An 18415-nucleotide genomic window follows, 5' to 3' on the forward strand; every position below is an offset into this window, starting at 1 on the left:
AAATATATATATTGTTTTAAAATACAGCAATTATGGCTGGGCTTGCAGACAATGATCAACTTTTTTTAAATTATAGAACAACAGATCTTTATACAGCATTTCACTTCTATACCATTCATCTTTCCCATTTATATATGCAATAGATCAAAATAAACAACTAATAATAATAAAAAAAGGTCTTAAAAAATGTTTTGTTTACAAACGTCCAAAACGGCAACAGCTGACTGAGAGATAGAGAGAGAGAGAGAAAGAGAGAGAGACCGAGCGCGCGTAAAGTACCCACCGCAAACTGACCACCACAACCTTACTACCACACCCAGAGACCACAAACTCCACCAAAACACTCATTAAACACCAGAGAACAAACGTCAATGAAGAAATAGCGCGTGAGTGGCCTGGGCGCACCGTAGCAACCATGTCCGAGTTGGCGTCACCCCGGTCGCCTGCTTCTGGGGACTTCGCGCACGAGGACTACGACTACGACGACGACAACGACGCTGATTTTGAGGACTCCAGGGACTACGAGGACCGGGAGAGTGAAGATGGTGAGGACTGGGAGTGGGGGGGAAGGTGTGGTGAGTGGGGGGGAAAGGGGATAGAGATGGGGAAGGGATGGTGAGAGAGGGGAGGGATGGTGAGAGAGGAGAAGGGATGGTGAGAGAGGGGGAAGGGATGGTGAGAGATGGGGAAGGGATGGTGAGAGATGGGGAAGGGATGGTGAGAGAGGGGAAGGGAAGGTGAGAGATGGGGAAAGGGATGGTGAGAGAGAGGAAAGGGATGGTGAGAGAGGGGAGGGGGGAAAGGGATGGTGAGAGAGAGGGGAGAGGGGATGGTGAGAGAGAGGAGGGGATGGTGAGAGAGGGGAGAGGGATGGTGAGAGAGAGGGGAAGGGATGGTGAGAGGGGGAAGGGGATGGTGAGAGAGGGGAAAGGGGATGGTGAGTGAGGGGGGAAGGGGATGGTGAGAGAGGGAAGGGAAGGTGAGAGAAGGGGAAGGGGATGGTGAGAGAAGGGGGAAGAGATGGTGAGAGAGGGGAAGGGATGGTGAGAGGGGAAAGGGATGGTGAGAGGGGGAAAGGGGATGGTGAGAGAGGGAGAAGGAATGGTGAGAGAGGGGGGAAAGGGATGGTGAGAGAGGGGGGAAGGGATGGTGAGAGAGGGGGGGAAGGGGATGGTGAGAGAGGGGGGAATGGGGAGAGAGAGAGAGAGATAGAGAGGGGAAGGGAGGGAGAGAGAGAGGAGGGCAGGGTCAGTCACATGGTAATTGTTAAGTTTACCTTCATCAATAGTCTCTAACCTCACAGACAGTTTTTATTTATTTATTTTTTACATCTAACGAATCAGCTCGAGGGCATCAAAGAAAATATTAAAAAAAAAGCTCGCTAATCACTGTTCCCACAAAGACAAAAGTGAAAAATGGCCAAAATAGAGGTCAATTTCGGGTGGAGAGTTGCCTTGCTACCAAATTTGAGACTGGTAGATTTTAGATAAACAACATCATCTGATTTTAAGAGCTAAACTTTTTTTCTGGGATGTTTTGATTAACCCGGTAGCTGCGGGGATCATGTTCTTAAAGGTCCCTCTAAGCGAGAAAAATGAGAAAAAATCATCACTCACACAAACCATTTCATAATATATATAAACGCATTTGTGATCAGCTTATGCATCATCTATTTTGTCCTGTCGCTGGTACACGGTAAAGCCACAAATTTGGCCCGTCGCTGCTACACGGTAAAGCCACAAATTTGGCCTGTCGCTGGTACACGGTAAAGCCACAAATTTGGCCCGTCGCTGCTACACGGTAAAGCCACAAATTTGGCCCGTCGCTGCTACACGGTAAAGCCACAAATTTGGCCCGTCGCTGCTACACGGTAAAGCCACAAATTTGGCCCGTCGCTGCTACATGGTAAAGCCACAAATTTGGCCTGTCGCTGCTACCAGGTTAAGAGCTAAACTTTTTTTTCCGGGATGTTCTGAGGTGTTTTGATTAAGTCTCATAACTTTCTGGGGCAAATCTCTAGTTTTTTTGTCCCCTGCCCCATATTCTCTCATCTCCACCCGAAATTGACCTCTCTTTTGGCCAGTCTTTGATTTTGTCTGTTGTGTGAGCGGTGAGTAGCGAGCTTTTTTTTTTTTTCTACACTTTTCATTGCCCTTGATCCGTCTCCTTTGTTGTAAAAAAGAAATAATAATAACAATCTCCCCTCCAAAGAAATGTGATAGTAAGCAAATCAAAACTTACCTGGAAACAGATCTTATCGTACTATTTATCTTTCTTCAGAGCTGTGTTTATGAGTTTAATTGAATTTTATGTTACCCTCATTAAAATAAAATATAAATATCCAGCAGACACAGACTTGGGCAGTGAAGGGGAGCCGAGGGGGAAGGAGGAGTACGCCGGCATCAAGGAACAGTGAGTATCCTGCCTCGGTCTCACTCACCCTATGATACATGTTGTTGTGAATTTTCTTTTTCATGGTGTTTATATATTTTCCTTCCTTCCTTCCTTCCTTTCCTTTCATTTTTTTGCCTAGAGCTGCTTCCTTCCTTCCTTCCTTTCATTTTTTTGCCTAGAGCTGCTTCCTCCCTTCCTTCCTTCCTTCCTTTAATTTTTTTGCCTATATCTTCTTCCTTCCATCCTTCCTTCCTTTCCTTTTTTTGCCTAGTGCTCCTTCCTTCCTTCCTTCCTTCCTTCCTTCCTTCCTTTGTGCCTAGACCTTATTTAATGCCTCAAAAAATGTTTATGGTCCTGTTTTTTTGTTTTTTTCTTGAGTTTTTATTTCAGTATATATTTTCACCACTTTTTTTTCCCTAGAATGTACCAGGATAAGTTAGCCCAGCTCAAGAAACAGTTGCAGCAGCTCCGTGACAACTCCCACCCAGAGTACAACAAGAAGCTCAAGAAGATTGATGCTGCCTACAAGGAAAGGTAAAACTGTAATGTCGTTTATGTATGCAGGTACAGTTCGGAGTTTTCAAGCAGTTTCTTCAAGACCAAATTTGTGGTTCTTTTTCTATATACCGTCAACTGGGGTGACTTCGGACAAAAAGTGGATAAAAAGTTGGCATGTTGATAACTCTGAGCCATTTCCAACAAGCTAGATGATTTTAGCGTCAGAATTTGTCTCTTGCCTCTTTTTGCCTGGATCTCTGTTCTGCCTTGAGCTGCTTCCTTTGCTATAAAACAACAAAACAAAACAAAAAATCCCCCTCATAAATCCTTTCCACCCTCATCCACAGACTTCGCCTCAACGACCTGTGGAGGGACATTGAGACGGAGTGGGTGGAGCGTGACTATGCGGCGGAGAAGAGACTGGCGGCGCGGGAGTTCGAGGAGAAGAAGAAGGAGCTGAAGGAGAACTTGCTGATCGAACTGGAGGAGAAGAAGAAGATCATTGAACAGGAGAGGTACACGCTGGAGCTGACCGGAGACTCCATGGAGGTAGGCGGAGACCATGTAAGGCATATCAACCAATGTGTGTTTTTTGTTTTTAATTTTAATGGTCATGAAATTGATTTGGGTTTTGATTTGATTCCCTTTTGCTTTTAAGCTTCTGTATATATTTTTTGGCATTTAAATCCCTCTATATTTTTTACTTTGAACCTAAGTTTTTTGTATTTGAACCTCTATTTTTTTTTGGCATTTGAAACTATATTTTTTGACATTTAAATCCCTCTATATTCTTTACTTTGAACCTAATTTTTTTGTATTTGAACCTCTATTTTTTTTGGCATTTGAAACTATATTTTTTGGCATTTAATCCTCTATCTTTTTACTTCGAACCTCTCTCTATTTTTTTTACTTTGAATCTATATAATTTTAGGGGGCATTTCAACCTGTCTCTATATTTTCTTTGGATTTAAATTTCTATATATTTAGGCATTTAAATCTATATATTTTGGGGGGCATTTCAACCTGTCTCTATATTTTCTTTGCATTTAAATTTCCATATAGTTTGGGGCATTTAAATCTATATATTTTGGGGGGTATTTCAACCTGTCTCTGTATTTTCTTTGCATTTGAATTTCTATATATTTTTTGGCATTTAAATCTATATATTTTTGGGGGCATTTCAACCTGTCTCTATATTTTCTTTGCATTTGAATTTCTATATATTTTTTGGCATTTAAATCTATATATTTTTGGGGGCATTTCAACCTGTCTATATTTTCTTTGCATTTGAATTTCTATATATTTTTTGGCATTTAAATCTATATATTTTTGGGGTATTTCAACCTGTCTCTATATTTTCTTTGCATTTGAATTTCTATATATTTTGGGGCATTTAAATCTATATATTTTGGGGGGCATTTCAACCTGTCTCTATATTTTCTTTGCATTTGAATTTCTATATATTTTTGGGCATTTAAATCTATATATTTTTGGGGGCATTTCAACCTGTCTATATTTTCTTTGCATTTGAATTTCTATATATTTTTGGGCATTTAAATCTATATATTTTGGGGGGCATTTCAACCTGTCTCTATATTTTCTTTGCATTTGAATTTCTATATATTTTTGGGCATTTAAATCTATATATTTTTTGGGTATTTCAACCTGCCTATATTTTCTTTGCATTTGAATTTCTATATATTTTTGGGCATTTGAATCTATATATTTTTGGGGTCATTTGAACTTATTTATTTATTTATTTATTTTTTTTTTTTTTTGCATTTGAACAAGTCTATTTTTGTGGCATTTGATATCTCTCTCTCTCTCTCTCTCTCTCTCTCTCTCTCTCTCTCTCTCTCTCTCTCTCTCTCTCTCTCTCTCTCTCTCTCTCTCTCTCTCTCTCTCTCTCTCTCTCTCTCTCTCTTTTTTGCATGTGAACCTTTCCATTTATTTATTTATATTTATTTTTTTTCATTTGAACCTCCATACATTTTTCTGCATTTAATCTACATTTTTCCTTTGAGCCATTATTTTATTTTCCCATTAACTACATTGCATTTGACCTTCTATAAAAAAATTAACCATTATTTATTTTCCATCACCCACATTGGATTTGAGCCTTTACATAATTTTTACTTTCAATCATCATAACTTGTTCCATTACCCACATTGATGTTTACAAATTTTTTCATGCCCATCGTAAAATTAAGTCCTTGTCACCCACTGAAGGTATAAGAGCTGTGGAAGGGTGTGAGTCCCCTTTCGTGAGCCCTTACACACTCTATGATAACCTACAATGTATTAAAAATGTATTGTAACTCAAGAATTTAACTTTAGCTATACCTCTCATTAGTGTACAAGGCCTATTGCACCCACTGTTCCTCTTCATACCACATCATCATCATCATCATTTCGTTTGACATCCGTGTTCACTCTTCCTGAGCAGTTGAACGCTTTAAGGCTCTCCTCCATTCTACTCTGTCCTCTGCCTGGTGCTCATCCAATCCCATCAATGCCAAGTCTTCCTGTGTTCACCTTCTCCACGTTTTCCTAGGTCTACCAACTGGTCTCCTTCCTTCTATCTCCAATCTCTCCAAAACTCCCAGCACTGTATCCTCCCCTGCTCTCTTTACATGTCCAAACCATCGGAGTCTTTCCCTTCTGAGCACTGTTTCCAGGTCCTCTACTTACACTCCCAGCACTGTATCCTCCCCTGCTCTCTTTACGTGTCCAAACCATCGGAGTCTTTCCCTTCTGAGCACTGTTTCCAGGTCCTCTACTTACACTCCCAGCACTGTATCCTCCCCTGCTCTCTTTACGTGTCCAAACCATCGGAGTCTTTCCCTTCTGAGCACGGTTTCCAGGTCCTCTACTCCACATCTGTTAGACACATCTGCACTGGACACCCCACCATATACCTCAGCATTCTGTGATCACCTGCTCTCAATACCTCCATCAATTTTCTAGTTAAGAGCCCATGTTTCTGCTCCATGCAACATCACTGATTTAATGTACGCTCCACCATGCAACAAGTAAAGAAAACATGACTTAACCCGGTAGCAGCGACGGGCCAAATTTGTGCCATGATATAGACCCCCAAAAATAGATGATACATAAACTGGTCACAAATGCTTTGATATATATTATGAAATGGCTTGTGTGAGGGATGATTTTTCTCATTTTTCCTGCTTACTCCTCTCCTTCCCTCCTCCAGGACAAGTAAGTATGCAACAAATTAATGTAAATAAAAGAAAAACATAGCTTACCACATATGCCTGTCTCCTCCTACTCCTCCTCCTCCCTCTTACTCCTTTCCTCTCCTCCCTTACCCAGTACAAGCCAGTGTCGACCCGTAAGCTCCGCCGGCGAGGCAACGAACCAGCTCCAATTATTGAGAAACGCCGTAAGCCTGTCTCCACCACGCTGCAACTCCTACTTGACGAGAGGGACGTGGATGATGACCTGAAGCTGATCAACAAGAGTAAACTGCTCAACATGAAGAAGAGTGAGTGTGTGGGGATGGAGAGAGGGAGGGAAAGAGGAAGACTAGGAGGAGAGGAAGCTGTGTGAAGGAGGAGGAAGGGAGGGACAGGGGAAGAGAGGAAGGAAGGGAGGAAAGACTAGAGACAAATATACCTTAATCTATTCAACAAAAGTAAGCTAGTGAATATACAGAAGATTAAGTACTATGAGAAGGGAGAGAGGGAGGGAGGAAAGGAGATAGAAGGGGAACAGGAAAGGAGGAAGAAAGGAAGGAAGGGAGGGAGGGAAGGAAAGAAGGAAGGAAGGAGAAAGAGAGAGAGAGAGATCTTTTTATTTGCATTCCAATATTATTTTCCTTTCCTAACCCACTTTTTTTTTTTTTGAGAGAAAGAGAAAGAACACTAGATAGACAGAGAGAGAGAGAGAGAGAGATCTTTGCCTTCCTATCATCCTATGTTATATTTTCCTTCCCTAACCTCAATCTGTTTTCTTTCCCTCCCTTGCAGCCACCACCCCAGTGACCCCCACCGAGACTCTCTCCAATGAGCCCAAGATCGAGAATGGGAAGCTCTATTTTGACAAGAAGTGGTAAGTTCGGATTCTATTAGCATATTTTTTTATATACATCTAAGTCTGTAGCAGCGGTAGGCTTTGGGAAGCTCTATTTTGACAAGAAGTGGTAAGTTCGGATTCTATTAGCATCTTTTTTTGTATACATCTAAGCCTGTAGCACTGGTAGGCTTTCTTCAGGGGCTAGGTGGTCGCCCCAAGCCCATCACTGTGCAGGCAATTTTTATAGTGGCGCCGTTTATGCCTGGCTCATGCTGCCCCTCGGAACTCATTCTTGATTCACTGGACGGTTCCTTCTAGAGTCCGGGTCGATGGTGGTCTTCAGGACAGCATGTGGGTCGTCTTAGGCCACTCGGCGGTGACTGAAAAATCCGAGGTGGTAGCGTGGGGATTGAGTGTCTTGAATGCATTGCCCGCATGTTAACCACTCAGCCACTGCCTACTGTGATGTTGAATTGCATTGAGTTTGGTTTCATATGAATTTTAGGGGTATCTTTAGCAGAATTTGAGTTGTAGTGGATTGTATGGTATTGTGTGTTATATGTTTATGCTGTGTGTTTTGTTGCTCTTCATAGGGCTGCATCACCATCATCATCACTTCGCTTTAAGGCTCTCCTCCATTCTACTCTGTCCTCTGCCCGGTGCTCATCCAATCCCATCAAAGCCAAGTCTTCCTGTATACACCTCCACGTTTTCCTAGGTCTACCAACTGGTCTCCTTCCTTCCACCTCCATTCTACTCTCCTCTGCCCGGTGCTCATCCAATCCCATCAATGCCAAGTCTTCCTGTATACACCTTCTCCACATTTTCCTAGGTCTACCAACTGGTCTCCTTCCTTCTACCTCCAATCTCTCCAAAACTCCCAGTACTGTATCCTCCCCTGCTCTCTTTACGTGTCCAAACCATCAGAATCTTTCCCTTCTGAGCACTGTTTCCAGGTCCTCTACTAACTCTACTCTCCTTCCTTCTACCTCCAATCTCTATCATTATCAATAACATATAATCATCATCAGCCATCATTAGTTCACTACAAGACAGACCTTTCCTATTGTTTTACGTTTTTTTAGCGAAAGAAAAATAAAGGTTAGGCTGATCAGTGAGCCTTAGCATACAATCTACAACACCACATAGACGTTACATCACCAGTAGGTATTATCCCATCAACAGAAATGCTGTCATTCTCATTTGTCATTTTCTATTTCTTCCCCTCCAGGTTCCACAAGGGCCAGGCGGTGATGATTGAGTGCAAGGACGGAACGCGCTTCAACGCCATCCTTACTGTGGCCAGCGGGGACATGGTGAGGATTGGAACAGCACTCTTTTTTTTGTCTATCTATATATTTATTTATTTACCATAGTCATGTACTTATGGTAAAGGAGACAGACCTAGAGATGAGGTATAGAGAAAAAGTCCTTCGTAAATGTTGCTCCAGTGAAGAGAGTAGAGGAAGATGGGTGATTATCAAGTTTCAACACACACACACACACACACACACAAATGTAGATACGGAGACGGGACCACATGAGCGTAAAGCCCAGGCCCTATAAAACAACATCTAGGTAAATAGTCATCCCTCAAATAGTACGGCTTCCAATAGTTCAGTTTGGGTTTTATGTGGATTTTCATCGAAGATTTTTTTAGGGTTTTTAAATTTCGCGTTGAGCAGGAAAATTAAAAATCCTTAAAAGATCTTCCTTGACAATCCATATAAAACCATACATGCAAACGCACATCTCCATCCACTGACTGTTCTCCTTTCGACACATCACCATTTTAATTCTTTTATTAACAACAGAGACTTGATTTATTTCGTCATACCCTCCTCTAATGTAGAAAATAGAAAAACTCATTGCTTTCCGTTCAACACAAACGCTGCCGTCAACTTACCATGCTCTCCCCCTTCACAGATCATGGTTAAGAAGGTTCCCGACAGCATCCGGCTCAAGATCACCCTCGCCCAGTTGGCCCACGGGAAGTACTTAGTCCGGAGGCGCAGTGCAGCGTGACCATCCCCGCCCAGCCCTCCCTCCCCCTGCCCTCCCCTGGTCCCCCCCATCCACAGACCCCAAAGAAACCTGTAGCTATGGGGTCGTCTGGTGTTGTGGTCTACCTACTTGGACTCGTGTTGTTTTGGGTGTGAAGTGGTGATGATGGTGGTGGTGAGGCACTGGAGATGATGGTGATGGTAGAGGTGATTTTGGTGGTGATGAAAAGGGTGATGGTGATGATTGTGATGAAAGCAGCGGAGTTTAAGATGGTGATGATGGAGGTAAAAATGGCATTGGTGATGAAGATGGTGAGTTTGTGGAGTTGAAAAAAGGAACAATGACAAAAATACTGGAGTTGAAGGTGGTGGTAGTGAAGCTGAAGATGAAGGCAGTGATGGTGGTGCAGGTGGTGTTGTTAGTGGTGGTGGTGGTGGTGTTGGGGGGACTACCACAAACACACTCAACCCAAACAGCTGGTTCATGACACAAGATGAGCATTTGGCGACCCATGACGGAAATGTGCCAACAGACAGACAGATAGACAGAAAGACAGTATTTTCCATGGTTTGTTGATACAGGAGACCCTTTTCCTTGTGTGTGTGTGTGTGTGTGTGTGTGTGTGTGTGTGTGTGTGGAGAGATTGCCCTTCCTTCATCTCCTTCCTCCCCTCCCTTTCCTCCTCTTCCTCCTTCCTCCCTTTCTCTCTCCTCTTCTCTTTCCCTCCCTTTCCTCCCCTTCTTCTTTCATTTCTTATCTTCCTTCTTCATCAGCCCTCTTCTCCCTTCCATGGTGGGTGACAAACAACTCTATTTCTTTATCTCTATTTCTTCATCCTTTCACCTACCCTGTTGCTCTGTCCGTCCATTTCTATAATCTTCTCTATCTTCTCCTTCTCTTGCAATGCTCTCACTTTCCCTTCCTCCTTGGCATCTCAGCTGTTGGGGGATTCTTAACAGGGAGGTTACAGTGTCCGAACTCCTTTCTCTCTACCTGTTTTGTCTCCTATGATAATAATAAAAAGAAATCCTTAACCCAGTAGCAGCAGGGATCATGTTTCTTAATGGTCCCTCTAAGCGAGAAAAATGAGAAAAAAATCACCCCTCACACAAACCATTTCATAATACATATCAAAGGATTTGTGATCAGGTTATGTATCATCTGTTTTTGGGGGGTTTATATCATGGCACAAATTTGACCCGTCGCTGCTACACGGTAAAGCCACAAATTTGGCCCGTCGCTGCTACACGGTAAAGCCACAAATTTGGCCCGTCGCTGCTACCGGGTTAAAGTGAATGGTCTGCTGTACTATGAAGACTGTCCTGCCTCACCCTTATACATGGTAGTCTTTGGTACCATTTCTGTTTTGTTCTTGGTGTGAATGAGTTGCCGATGAGCCTGACAAAGGACGTGCAGAGAATATAGTAGTTTTAGAAATTTGTTACGCTGAAAAATGACAACTTGGAACAAATTAATAAAGATTCATGTTCTTATTAAAAGGTTTGTTTGTGGATTTGTCTTAAGGTATTGAATTACAAACATATCGTAAGTGGGTGTTTCCTGTTGATGTCGAGAAGGCCTTGGTAATAGAGAGAGCCAGTTACCATCTAACCTTTAGCCCATCCGCTGTGATTGGCACAGATTTGTCCTTCACGGGTAGCCTGGTAACATACACTCCCAGGTCTTTCTCTGCCTCTGTGGTGGATAGTGGAGTTTCCCATGTGGTATTGGTGTGCTGGATATCCCTTCACTGGTAGCCTGGTAACATACAGTCCCAGGTCTTTCTCTGCCTCTGTGGTGGATAGTGGAGTGTTTCCCATGTGGTATTGGTATGCTGGATATCCCTTCACTGGTAGCCTGGTAACATACACTCCCAGGTCTTTCTCTGCCTCTGTGGTGGATAGTGGAGTGTTTCCCATGTGGTATTGGTATGCTGGATATCCCTTCTCTGGTAGCCTGGTAACTTTACATTTTTCTTCATTGAATTGTAGCAGCCACTTTTTGCTCCATTCCTGTAGCTTGGTGATGTCTTTTTGTAGGAAATCCACAGTCAAGGAGTTAACCATCTTCTGCCTCTGTGGTGGATAGTGGAGTGTTTCCCATGTGGTATTGGTATGCTGGATATCCCTTCTCTGGTATCTATCTATCTACTTATACTTTATCTCTGTCTATCTATCCATCTATCTCAACCACCTATTCTAATTCTTCCCAATAACAATATATATTAACTTCTACTATACTATTCACATGGTATTCACTACTTGAGGCTTGATAAGAAATAGGGAACGAAATATATGAAAAGCTATTTATAAGTATGAATAAATGAATGCTCAAATGTAAAAAACAGCTTCGTCCTCAAGTTAAAAAAATAAGCAAGTAGGAGAGAGAATTGAAAATGGAGTGTGTTCCATGTCACGTGAAGAACAAGAAGAGAACATAGAGGAAGAAAAGGGAGAAGAGCAATTAGGAAGAACAAGAAGATGAAGGATAAATAAAGAAAACTAAGAGGCAGAAAAAAAACAAGAACAAAAAGGACAAGACGAAAATATGAACAAGAACAAGAAGAGTATAGGAAGAAGAAAACGAAAAGGAAGAACAATCAAGAACAATAAGAAGGTAATTCGAGTAACAAGGACAAAAATATCGAGGAAAATCCATGAAAGAAATCCATGTAATAGTTCTCCATGCGCCTCTCAGCTGATCATGTAAACAAACCCTCGTGTATGGCCGGCTGGCGGGCCCTCAGGATCTCTCACTGAAGAAGAAAAAAAGGCCTTGAGAAGCAAATGGCGTGGGTAATTTCGTGAAGGGTTTAATGAGACGTGGCTGATTCCTTTTGGTTGTGAATAGACACCCCCATGGCTGGTCGGCTGGTGGGGCGTGCAGCTGTGAGGGGCGTGAGTGGGCGTGGGTGTGTGCTTCCTAGACCCCCTTGTTGCTGCTCCTCCTCAGTGACACGAGACCAATGGCTGCCCAGGTGACTTACTAGAATAGACTTTGTTCAAATGGTGTATTGCTTATGCCCTGAGTCACTTGTTTCCTCCTGTCTCATTCCGTCCATTTTCTTGGTTTCTTCCTTCTGCTCCTCCTCCTCCTCCTCTTCAATCTCTTCTTTCCGTCCATATTCTTGTTTCTTCCTTCTGCTCCTCCTCCTCCTCCTCTTCAATCTCTTCCTTCCGTCCATATTCTTGGTTTCCTCCTTCTCCTCCTCCTCCTCCTCTTCAATCTCTTCCTTCCGTCCATATTCTTGGTTTCCTCCTTCTCCTCCTCCTCCTCCTCTTCAATCTCTTCCTTCCGTCCATATTCTTGGTTTCCTCTTCTCCTCCTCCTCCTCTTCAATCTCTCCTTTCCGTCCATATTCTTGGTTTCTTCCTTCTGCTCCTCCTCCTCCTCTTCAATCTCTTCCTTCCGTCCATATTCTTGGTTTCTTCCTTCTGCTCCTCCTCCTCCTCTTCAATCTCTTCCTTCCGTCCATATTCTTGGTTTCCTCCTTCTGCTCCTCCTCCTCCTCTTCAATATCTTCCTTTCCGTCCATATTCTTGGTTTCTTCCTTCTACTCCTCCTCCTCCTCTTCAATTTGTCTTAAAAACATAACTTAACATTTTTAGTAAGCCAGTCTTTTGAAATACTGTACATAACCCAGCCACTGTCATCCACGCCAGACCTGCTTCCTTTCCTTTTCGTTTTCCTTTCTTCCGTCAAAACAAAGGAATTAATCTTCAAGAGGATGTTGCCCTAGGTAGATGCGTATAGGGAAATCTAACATGGATAGCCTATAGAAAAAGAATATATTTTTTCTACATCCGTATTTTATTTCACATGAAGCAAAATTTCTCATCATATACCCATTATTTATCTACTTGTAAACTCCGAACAGGTTACCTCATCAGCTCAGCACACCTCCCTTCAGCACTGTTTCTGTGAGTATTCTTGATCTCTTCCTGGTCAAGTGTGTTTGGTATTTGTGAACATTATTGATCAGAATCTATTTGCACCTGAGTATTCACATATTAAGCATACTACTACTACTACTACTACTACTACTACTACTACAATCACATTTCTGGAGGCTAAAGTTTATTCCTCAACTGAACTCATTATAGCCTTCAGGGGATGGGGCGGAAACTCTACATTAGATAGATTTTTACACAAATATATGCGTTAACTGATTTCCTTCTTTCCACCAGCGGGAGACTCAGCAGCTGAAGGTTGAGGATGACTTCCCTGCGCACCTCCACACCAGAGGACACGAGATGGAGGGGAACCTGGCCTTACTACTGCTCCTGTCCGCTCGGTGGGATGATGGCGCCAGCGTTCGTCAGTTACTAGAGGCATGTATACACTCAAATACACACACTTAAATATAGCATCACTTAAAACATAGAATTCTGATTATAAGTTGTTAAGTAGCGATGCCTATCATTTCTTGCAGTAGAAAATGTCGCGGCCTGATAGTAATATTCTAATGTAGTTTTTTTCTACAACAAATCCCAGAGCTCCTAACCTAGCAAACTCAATACCAAGATACTCTGTGATTGATGTTGATTTAAGTCAAACACACGTTGAGTATCACTGGAAACATTACAGAATTGGTTTTGTATATAGTTAAGCAGTGATTTAATAGTAGAAACTGTAAACATTGCTGGGATTTTCATGGACTATTTTGTAATGGTAGTGATAGATTTACATGACTTCTGCATCATGAACGGGTAAATCACACATGAAAACCTTGTCAGTCTTATCTGTGGCCTTGGGGAAGACTCGTAATGAGAGTTCAATACGTTTAAGAATATGGACGAAAATCTTGCCATGGGAGGGACTAGACAGCCACCTTTCCTTGCCCTAAACACACATGATAAGTACTGTAGTCTTGCCATGGGAGGGACTAGACAGCCACCTTTCCTTGCCCTAAACACACATGATAAGTACTGTAGTCTTGCCATGGGAGGGACTAGACAGCCACCGTCTTGCCATGGGAGGGACTAGACAGCCACCTTTCCTTGCCCCAAACACACATGCTAAATACTACAGTCTTGCCATGGGAGGGCCTTCACAACCCCCTTTCCTTGCCCTCAGCAGCAGGCAGAGGCGTCAGGGGTGAGGCCGAGCGCACACACCATGGAGAGTGTTCTTATCACGTACATCAAGAACAAGAACCTCCCTGCAGCTGTTGGCCTGTACGCTGACATTCAGAGGGAGTACGGGGCATCCGCTATAGAGGCCTGCACTGTGGTTAACCTGTGCTTGATGCTAATGGAGAGTGGGGAGCCTTCAGGTGAGGGTCTGTAGCCTTTGAGTAATACAGTTGTCTCCTTAACCTGTCTGCTGCAATTGGCATGGATTTCACCTTCACTGGTAGCCTGGTAACATATACTCCCGGGTCTTTCTCTGCCTCTGTGGTGGATAGTGGAGTGTTTCCCATGTGGTATTGGTATGCTGTAAAGTCCTGCACCTTGGGAGGGGATATCCAGCATACCAATACCACATGGGAAACACTCCACTATCCAGCACAGAGGCAGAGAAAGACCTGGGAGTGTATGTTACCAGGCTACCAGTGAAGGCCAAATCCGTGCCAATCGCAGCAGACGGGTTAATGAAATTCAAGTCAAAATCCACTCATGCGAAAACATTTTATCCTCAGAGGGAGTGGGAACAATGAGGGACTTTGTCGAGTCCCATGCGAGGCCGGACATGCCCCCAAAGAGCGCCGCGGAAGGCTGCAAGGCGCTCCTTCACCGAGTGGCGGAAACGGGGAGCTACGAGTTGACCAAGGAGCTGTTTGACCTCCTGCTGCAGGGGCGCCTGGTTGACCCCGGCCCACAGGTGGTGGCGCCGCTCCTGCAGTGCAAGCTGGAGAGGTGAGGGAGGTCAGGCGAAGGTGACGTTGGAGATTTTGAAGAACAAGAACATGGAAAAAGAACGAACTGAAAGAATTGACTGACTGGATCGAACTGTCGCAGCCACTTTTTGTTCCATTCCTGTAGCTTGGTGATGTCTTCTTGTCGGAAATCCGCAGTGGACGGGTTAAACTGCTTTCCTTATCGTAGAAAATATAATTAACATACACTTTTTAATCCTATATGCTGCAGGGATGACTTGGAGGGGACAGTCGAGGTGGCCGAGTACATCTATCACAGCTTCCACACCCTGCCCAAGAGAATGGAGATACTTATTAAGATTATGAGCCAACACCCACCTAGTGACGAGGACCTGCTGCCTGTTCTGAGGAGGTTAGTTTACTGTATGTTAGACCTTGTGAGTGAACTGATACTTAGTTTACTGCATATTAAACCTCTGTGACATCATGTAGTACTAGTTAAATGTGGGTTTTTGTTTTGATTTTGTGTTGTTTTGTCCTTGAGATGTTTCCTTGCCTTTCCTTCTAATTCTTGTTCTGCTTTTCTTCTTCTACTTCATTTTCTTCTCCTTCTTTTTCTTCTCTTCAACAATCCAGTGTAAATCCTTCCTCTATTTCCACCACATCCAAGACTCACTGCACCATCCATCTCCATGTTCTCCTTGCTCTCCTAATAACTTCCTACCTTCCTTTACCGTAAAAATAAACAAATAAATAAAACATACACAAATCCCTCTCAACCTACTGTCTTTCCTTGCATCTCAGAGCCAAGGAACAGACCAGCCAATGTGAAGGTGTTGGCGACAGTCTGCTGGGGCGTATATTTGACCTTGCCCTGCACTGCTACGGCACAACACAGGCCCAGCATGACCTACTGTTTGCCTGTCTCGAGTCTGGATATCCTGCAGCTGCCCGCCTTGTACTAGAGGTGCGTGTATATGCCTATTAGTAGTATACAGGTCCTGAGCTCAAGTTTGGTCAGTCCTGTCTCCCAATCACTGTTGCCAGATTGTCGTACCAGCTTCTGACGCCTAACTCTTGCCAAGGAACATCAGGAATTAACTATTTTAACGATAATTATAAGTGAATCTCCTTATTAGGGTCCACGAGACTGTTTTTGTGTCGGAAGTTGGTAAATATACGAGGCTGAGTAAGACTGTCTGGCAATGTTGCTTCCAATCTATGTGTCCAGCTTTTCCTTCATTTTACAGACACTGCCCACTTCAACAATGTCCTTGCTAAGTCCGTTCCATGTATCCACACTCCTCTATGGAAAAGTCCTTGCTAAGTCCGTTCCATGTATCCACACTCCTGTATGGAAAAGTCCTTGCTAAGTCCGTTCCATGTATCCACACTCCTGTATGGAAAGCTCAACTTCTTTAGGTCTTTCAAACAAGTCTCCTTTCTCAATTACTTACTGTCCTACATGTCTCATCCCCTCTTTGCAGGCCTTGGGCAGTGAGGTGGATGAGCGCCAAGTCGTGAGGTTGTGCAAGATCTACGCCAAGAATGAGCGCGAGGCAGCCCTGGAGCACCTGCTGGCCGCCTCTCGGGGCATGACCACCCTCGACCGGACCAAGATCTGCGAGATACTTTTGGATGCCTACAGACTTGGTGAGTGGAGGAATACAGTCATCCCTCAAATAGTACAGTTTTCAATAGTTTGGTTTCGGTTTTATAAGGATTGTCATTGAAGAGCTTTTAGGATTTTCAAATTTCCTGCTCACTGGGAAATTTAAAAATCCTAAAAAATCTTTAAAAAATCCACATAAACCAAACTATTGGAAACCATACTATTTGAGGGACGACTAAACTTTTCTTCAAACAGGCAGTCAGAATGGTGTGTGTTGCTCTGCTTGATACTTACATGCATATTGTGGAGTGTTTCCCAGGTTGGATATCCCTTCACTGGTAGCCTGACCAGGTCTTTCTCTGCCTCTGTGGTGGATAGTGGCCATGTATTGGTGTGCTGGCCTTCACTGGTAGCCTGGTAGCATATAGTCCCAGGTCTTTCTCTGTCTCTGTGGTGGATAGTGGAGTGTTTCCCATGTGGTATTGGTATGCTGGATATCCCTTCACTGGTAGCCTGGTAACATATAGTCCCAGGTCTTTCTCTGCCTCTGTGGTGGATAGTGGAGTGTTTCCCATGTGCTATTGTTATGCTGGATATCCCTTCACTGGTAGCCTGGTAACATATAGTCCCAGGTCTTTCTCTGCCTCTGTGGTGGATAGTGGAGTGTTTCCCATGTGGTATTGGTATGCTGGATATCCCCTCCCAAGGTGCAGGACTTTACATTTTTCTTCACTGAATTGTAGCAGCCACTTTTTGTTCCACTCCTGTAGCTTGATGTCTTCTGGTAGGAAATCCACAGTCACAGGGTTAAGGCAAATATATTCCATTTCTTCCAGCTGGCAACACAACGGCTGGAGAGAAAGGTTTGTCACTGTGGAGGGCAATGCAGGAGGAAGGCTTGACCCCCTCCTCGGCCTTCCTCTCCTCCCTGGCAGCGCTCCTCGCCTCCTGCAGCATCGAGGTTCCATTCCAGGTGCCGTGAGGCCGGGCCGGGAAGCCACTACGCAAGGGTCGGAATGTTGTTGTGCTGGCTATTGCATCTTTACATTGAGACTCGGCTTCTGTGCCTATGAGTCTGATAAATTTGTACATTTTTTATAAGTTGATTTTTTTGGGGGGGGGGCACAGGAAGCGGTTCACGGGCAACAATGTAGAAAAAAAAGCCCGCTAATTGCTGCTCCCAATATTGTATAGTTTGTACCTAACTCCATGCTTGTTTCTATATAAAAACCCTTCTCTTAAAGCCAGCCAGAGGTTTATATGGACATGGGTTCAGAATCAATGATGTCTGTCCTTAATATCCTTAACCCCCTAGTCATTATAGGCTATACCATACAGCGTCAGCCAGCATTTTTTTTAACCTTTTCATCAGATATTTTGTTAACCCGGTGCAGCGACGGGCCAAATTTGTGGCTTTACCGTGTAGCAGCGACGGGCCAAATTTGTGGCTTTACCGTGTAGCAGCGATGGGCCAAATTTGTGGCTTTACCGTGTAGCAGCGACGGGCCAAATTTGTGCCATGATGCATAAACTAATCACGAATGCGTTGATATATATAATGAAATGGTTTGTGTGAGTGATGATTTTTTCTCATTTTTCTCGCTTAAGAGGGACAATTAAGAAACACGATCCCCGCAGCTACCGGGTTAAATGAACACTTCACATAAAGAACTGCTGATGTCTTTATTTGCGCTACCAAGGGAAGTCCTCTGTGTACATAAAGAGTTGACCCCAGTTGAAGATGATCACACAAGTGGGACAATCTGAGATGCAGGTGCTCTCAGTATACTGGCTCTGGACACGGCTAGTTTGTGGTGCCGCTGCTGGCAAGATACAGGGACACTAGCACGCCTGTGTGTCTGGACGAGGTGGTCAAGTAGCTCTGGATAGCTTGTGACCACCTAGAGTCCAACCATTTCAAATAGTCTGTTTGGGAGTTCCTTCATTCTGCAGGTTCTTTCCTACCCTCTCCTCTGGCACACAGCCCCAATACCTGTCCCTTCCTCTCATATGTCACCTTTAGCGAATATATGAGACGGTAAAACATGTGTTGG

General features: G+C 43.7%; 2 protein-coding genes and 1 long non-coding RNA gene across 6 annotated transcripts; 2 read left to right on the forward strand and 1 right to left on the reverse strand.

Annotated features, from left to right (window-relative positions):
• Positions 1 to 214: 214 nt before the first annotated feature.
• Positions 215 to 10430, forward strand: LOC126988198 (sin3 histone deacetylase corepressor complex component SDS3-like). Of its 3 annotated transcripts, none has more exons than XM_050846090.1 (8): positions 215 to 545; positions 2346 to 2412; positions 2815 to 2928; positions 3240 to 3456; positions 6226 to 6397; positions 6882 to 6963; positions 8159 to 8243; positions 8854 to 10430. In XM_050846090.1, the coding sequence occupies exons 1-8, from the start codon at positions 416 to 418 to the stop codon at positions 8950 to 8952; spliced, it is 966 nt and encodes a 321-aa protein (XP_050702047.1). In that variant the 5' UTR covers positions 215 to 415; the 3' UTR covers positions 8953 to 10430. The 3 variants fall into 3 exon arrangements, with proteins under 3 accessions (XP_050702047.1, XP_050702049.1, XP_050702048.1); XM_050846092.1 differs by having other exon boundaries at positions 3240 to 3441; XM_050846091.1 differs by having other exon boundaries at positions 2349 to 2412.
• On the reverse strand, positions 4297 to 4554 carry LOC126988200 (uncharacterized). The gene is made up of 2 exons (XR_007741706.1): positions 4478 to 4554; positions 4297 to 4398 (listed from the first exon to the last, which is right to left on the reverse strand). It is a non-coding gene; the product is annotated as an uncharacterized LOC126988200 (long non-coding RNA).
• Positions 10431 to 11236: 806 nt separating the features above from the next.
• On the forward strand, positions 11237 to 17643 carry LOC126988197 (leucine-rich PPR motif-containing protein, mitochondrial-like). Of its 2 annotated transcripts, none has more exons than XM_050846088.1 (9): positions 11237 to 11908; positions 12809 to 12851; positions 13119 to 13262; positions 14008 to 14206; positions 14573 to 14789; positions 15021 to 15161; positions 15554 to 15716; positions 16237 to 16402; positions 17198 to 17643. In XM_050846088.1, the coding sequence occupies exons 1-9, from the start codon at positions 11790 to 11792 to the stop codon at positions 17341 to 17343; spliced, it is 1338 nt and encodes a 445-aa protein (XP_050702045.1). In that variant the 5' UTR covers positions 11237 to 11789; the 3' UTR covers positions 17344 to 17643. The 2 variants fall into 2 exon arrangements, with proteins under 2 accessions (XP_050702045.1, XP_050702046.1); XM_050846089.1 differs by having other exon boundaries at positions 11265 to 11908; positions 14011 to 14206.
• The last annotated feature ends 772 nt before the right edge of the window (positions 17644 to 18415 follow it).

This window comes from Eriocheir sinensis, chromosome 68, assembly GCF_024679095.1.
Source record: "Eriocheir sinensis breed Jianghai 21 chromosome 68, ASM2467909v1, whole genome shotgun sequence".
Taxonomy (NCBI): domain Eukaryota; kingdom Metazoa; phylum Arthropoda; class Malacostraca; order Decapoda; family Varunidae; genus Eriocheir; species Eriocheir sinensis.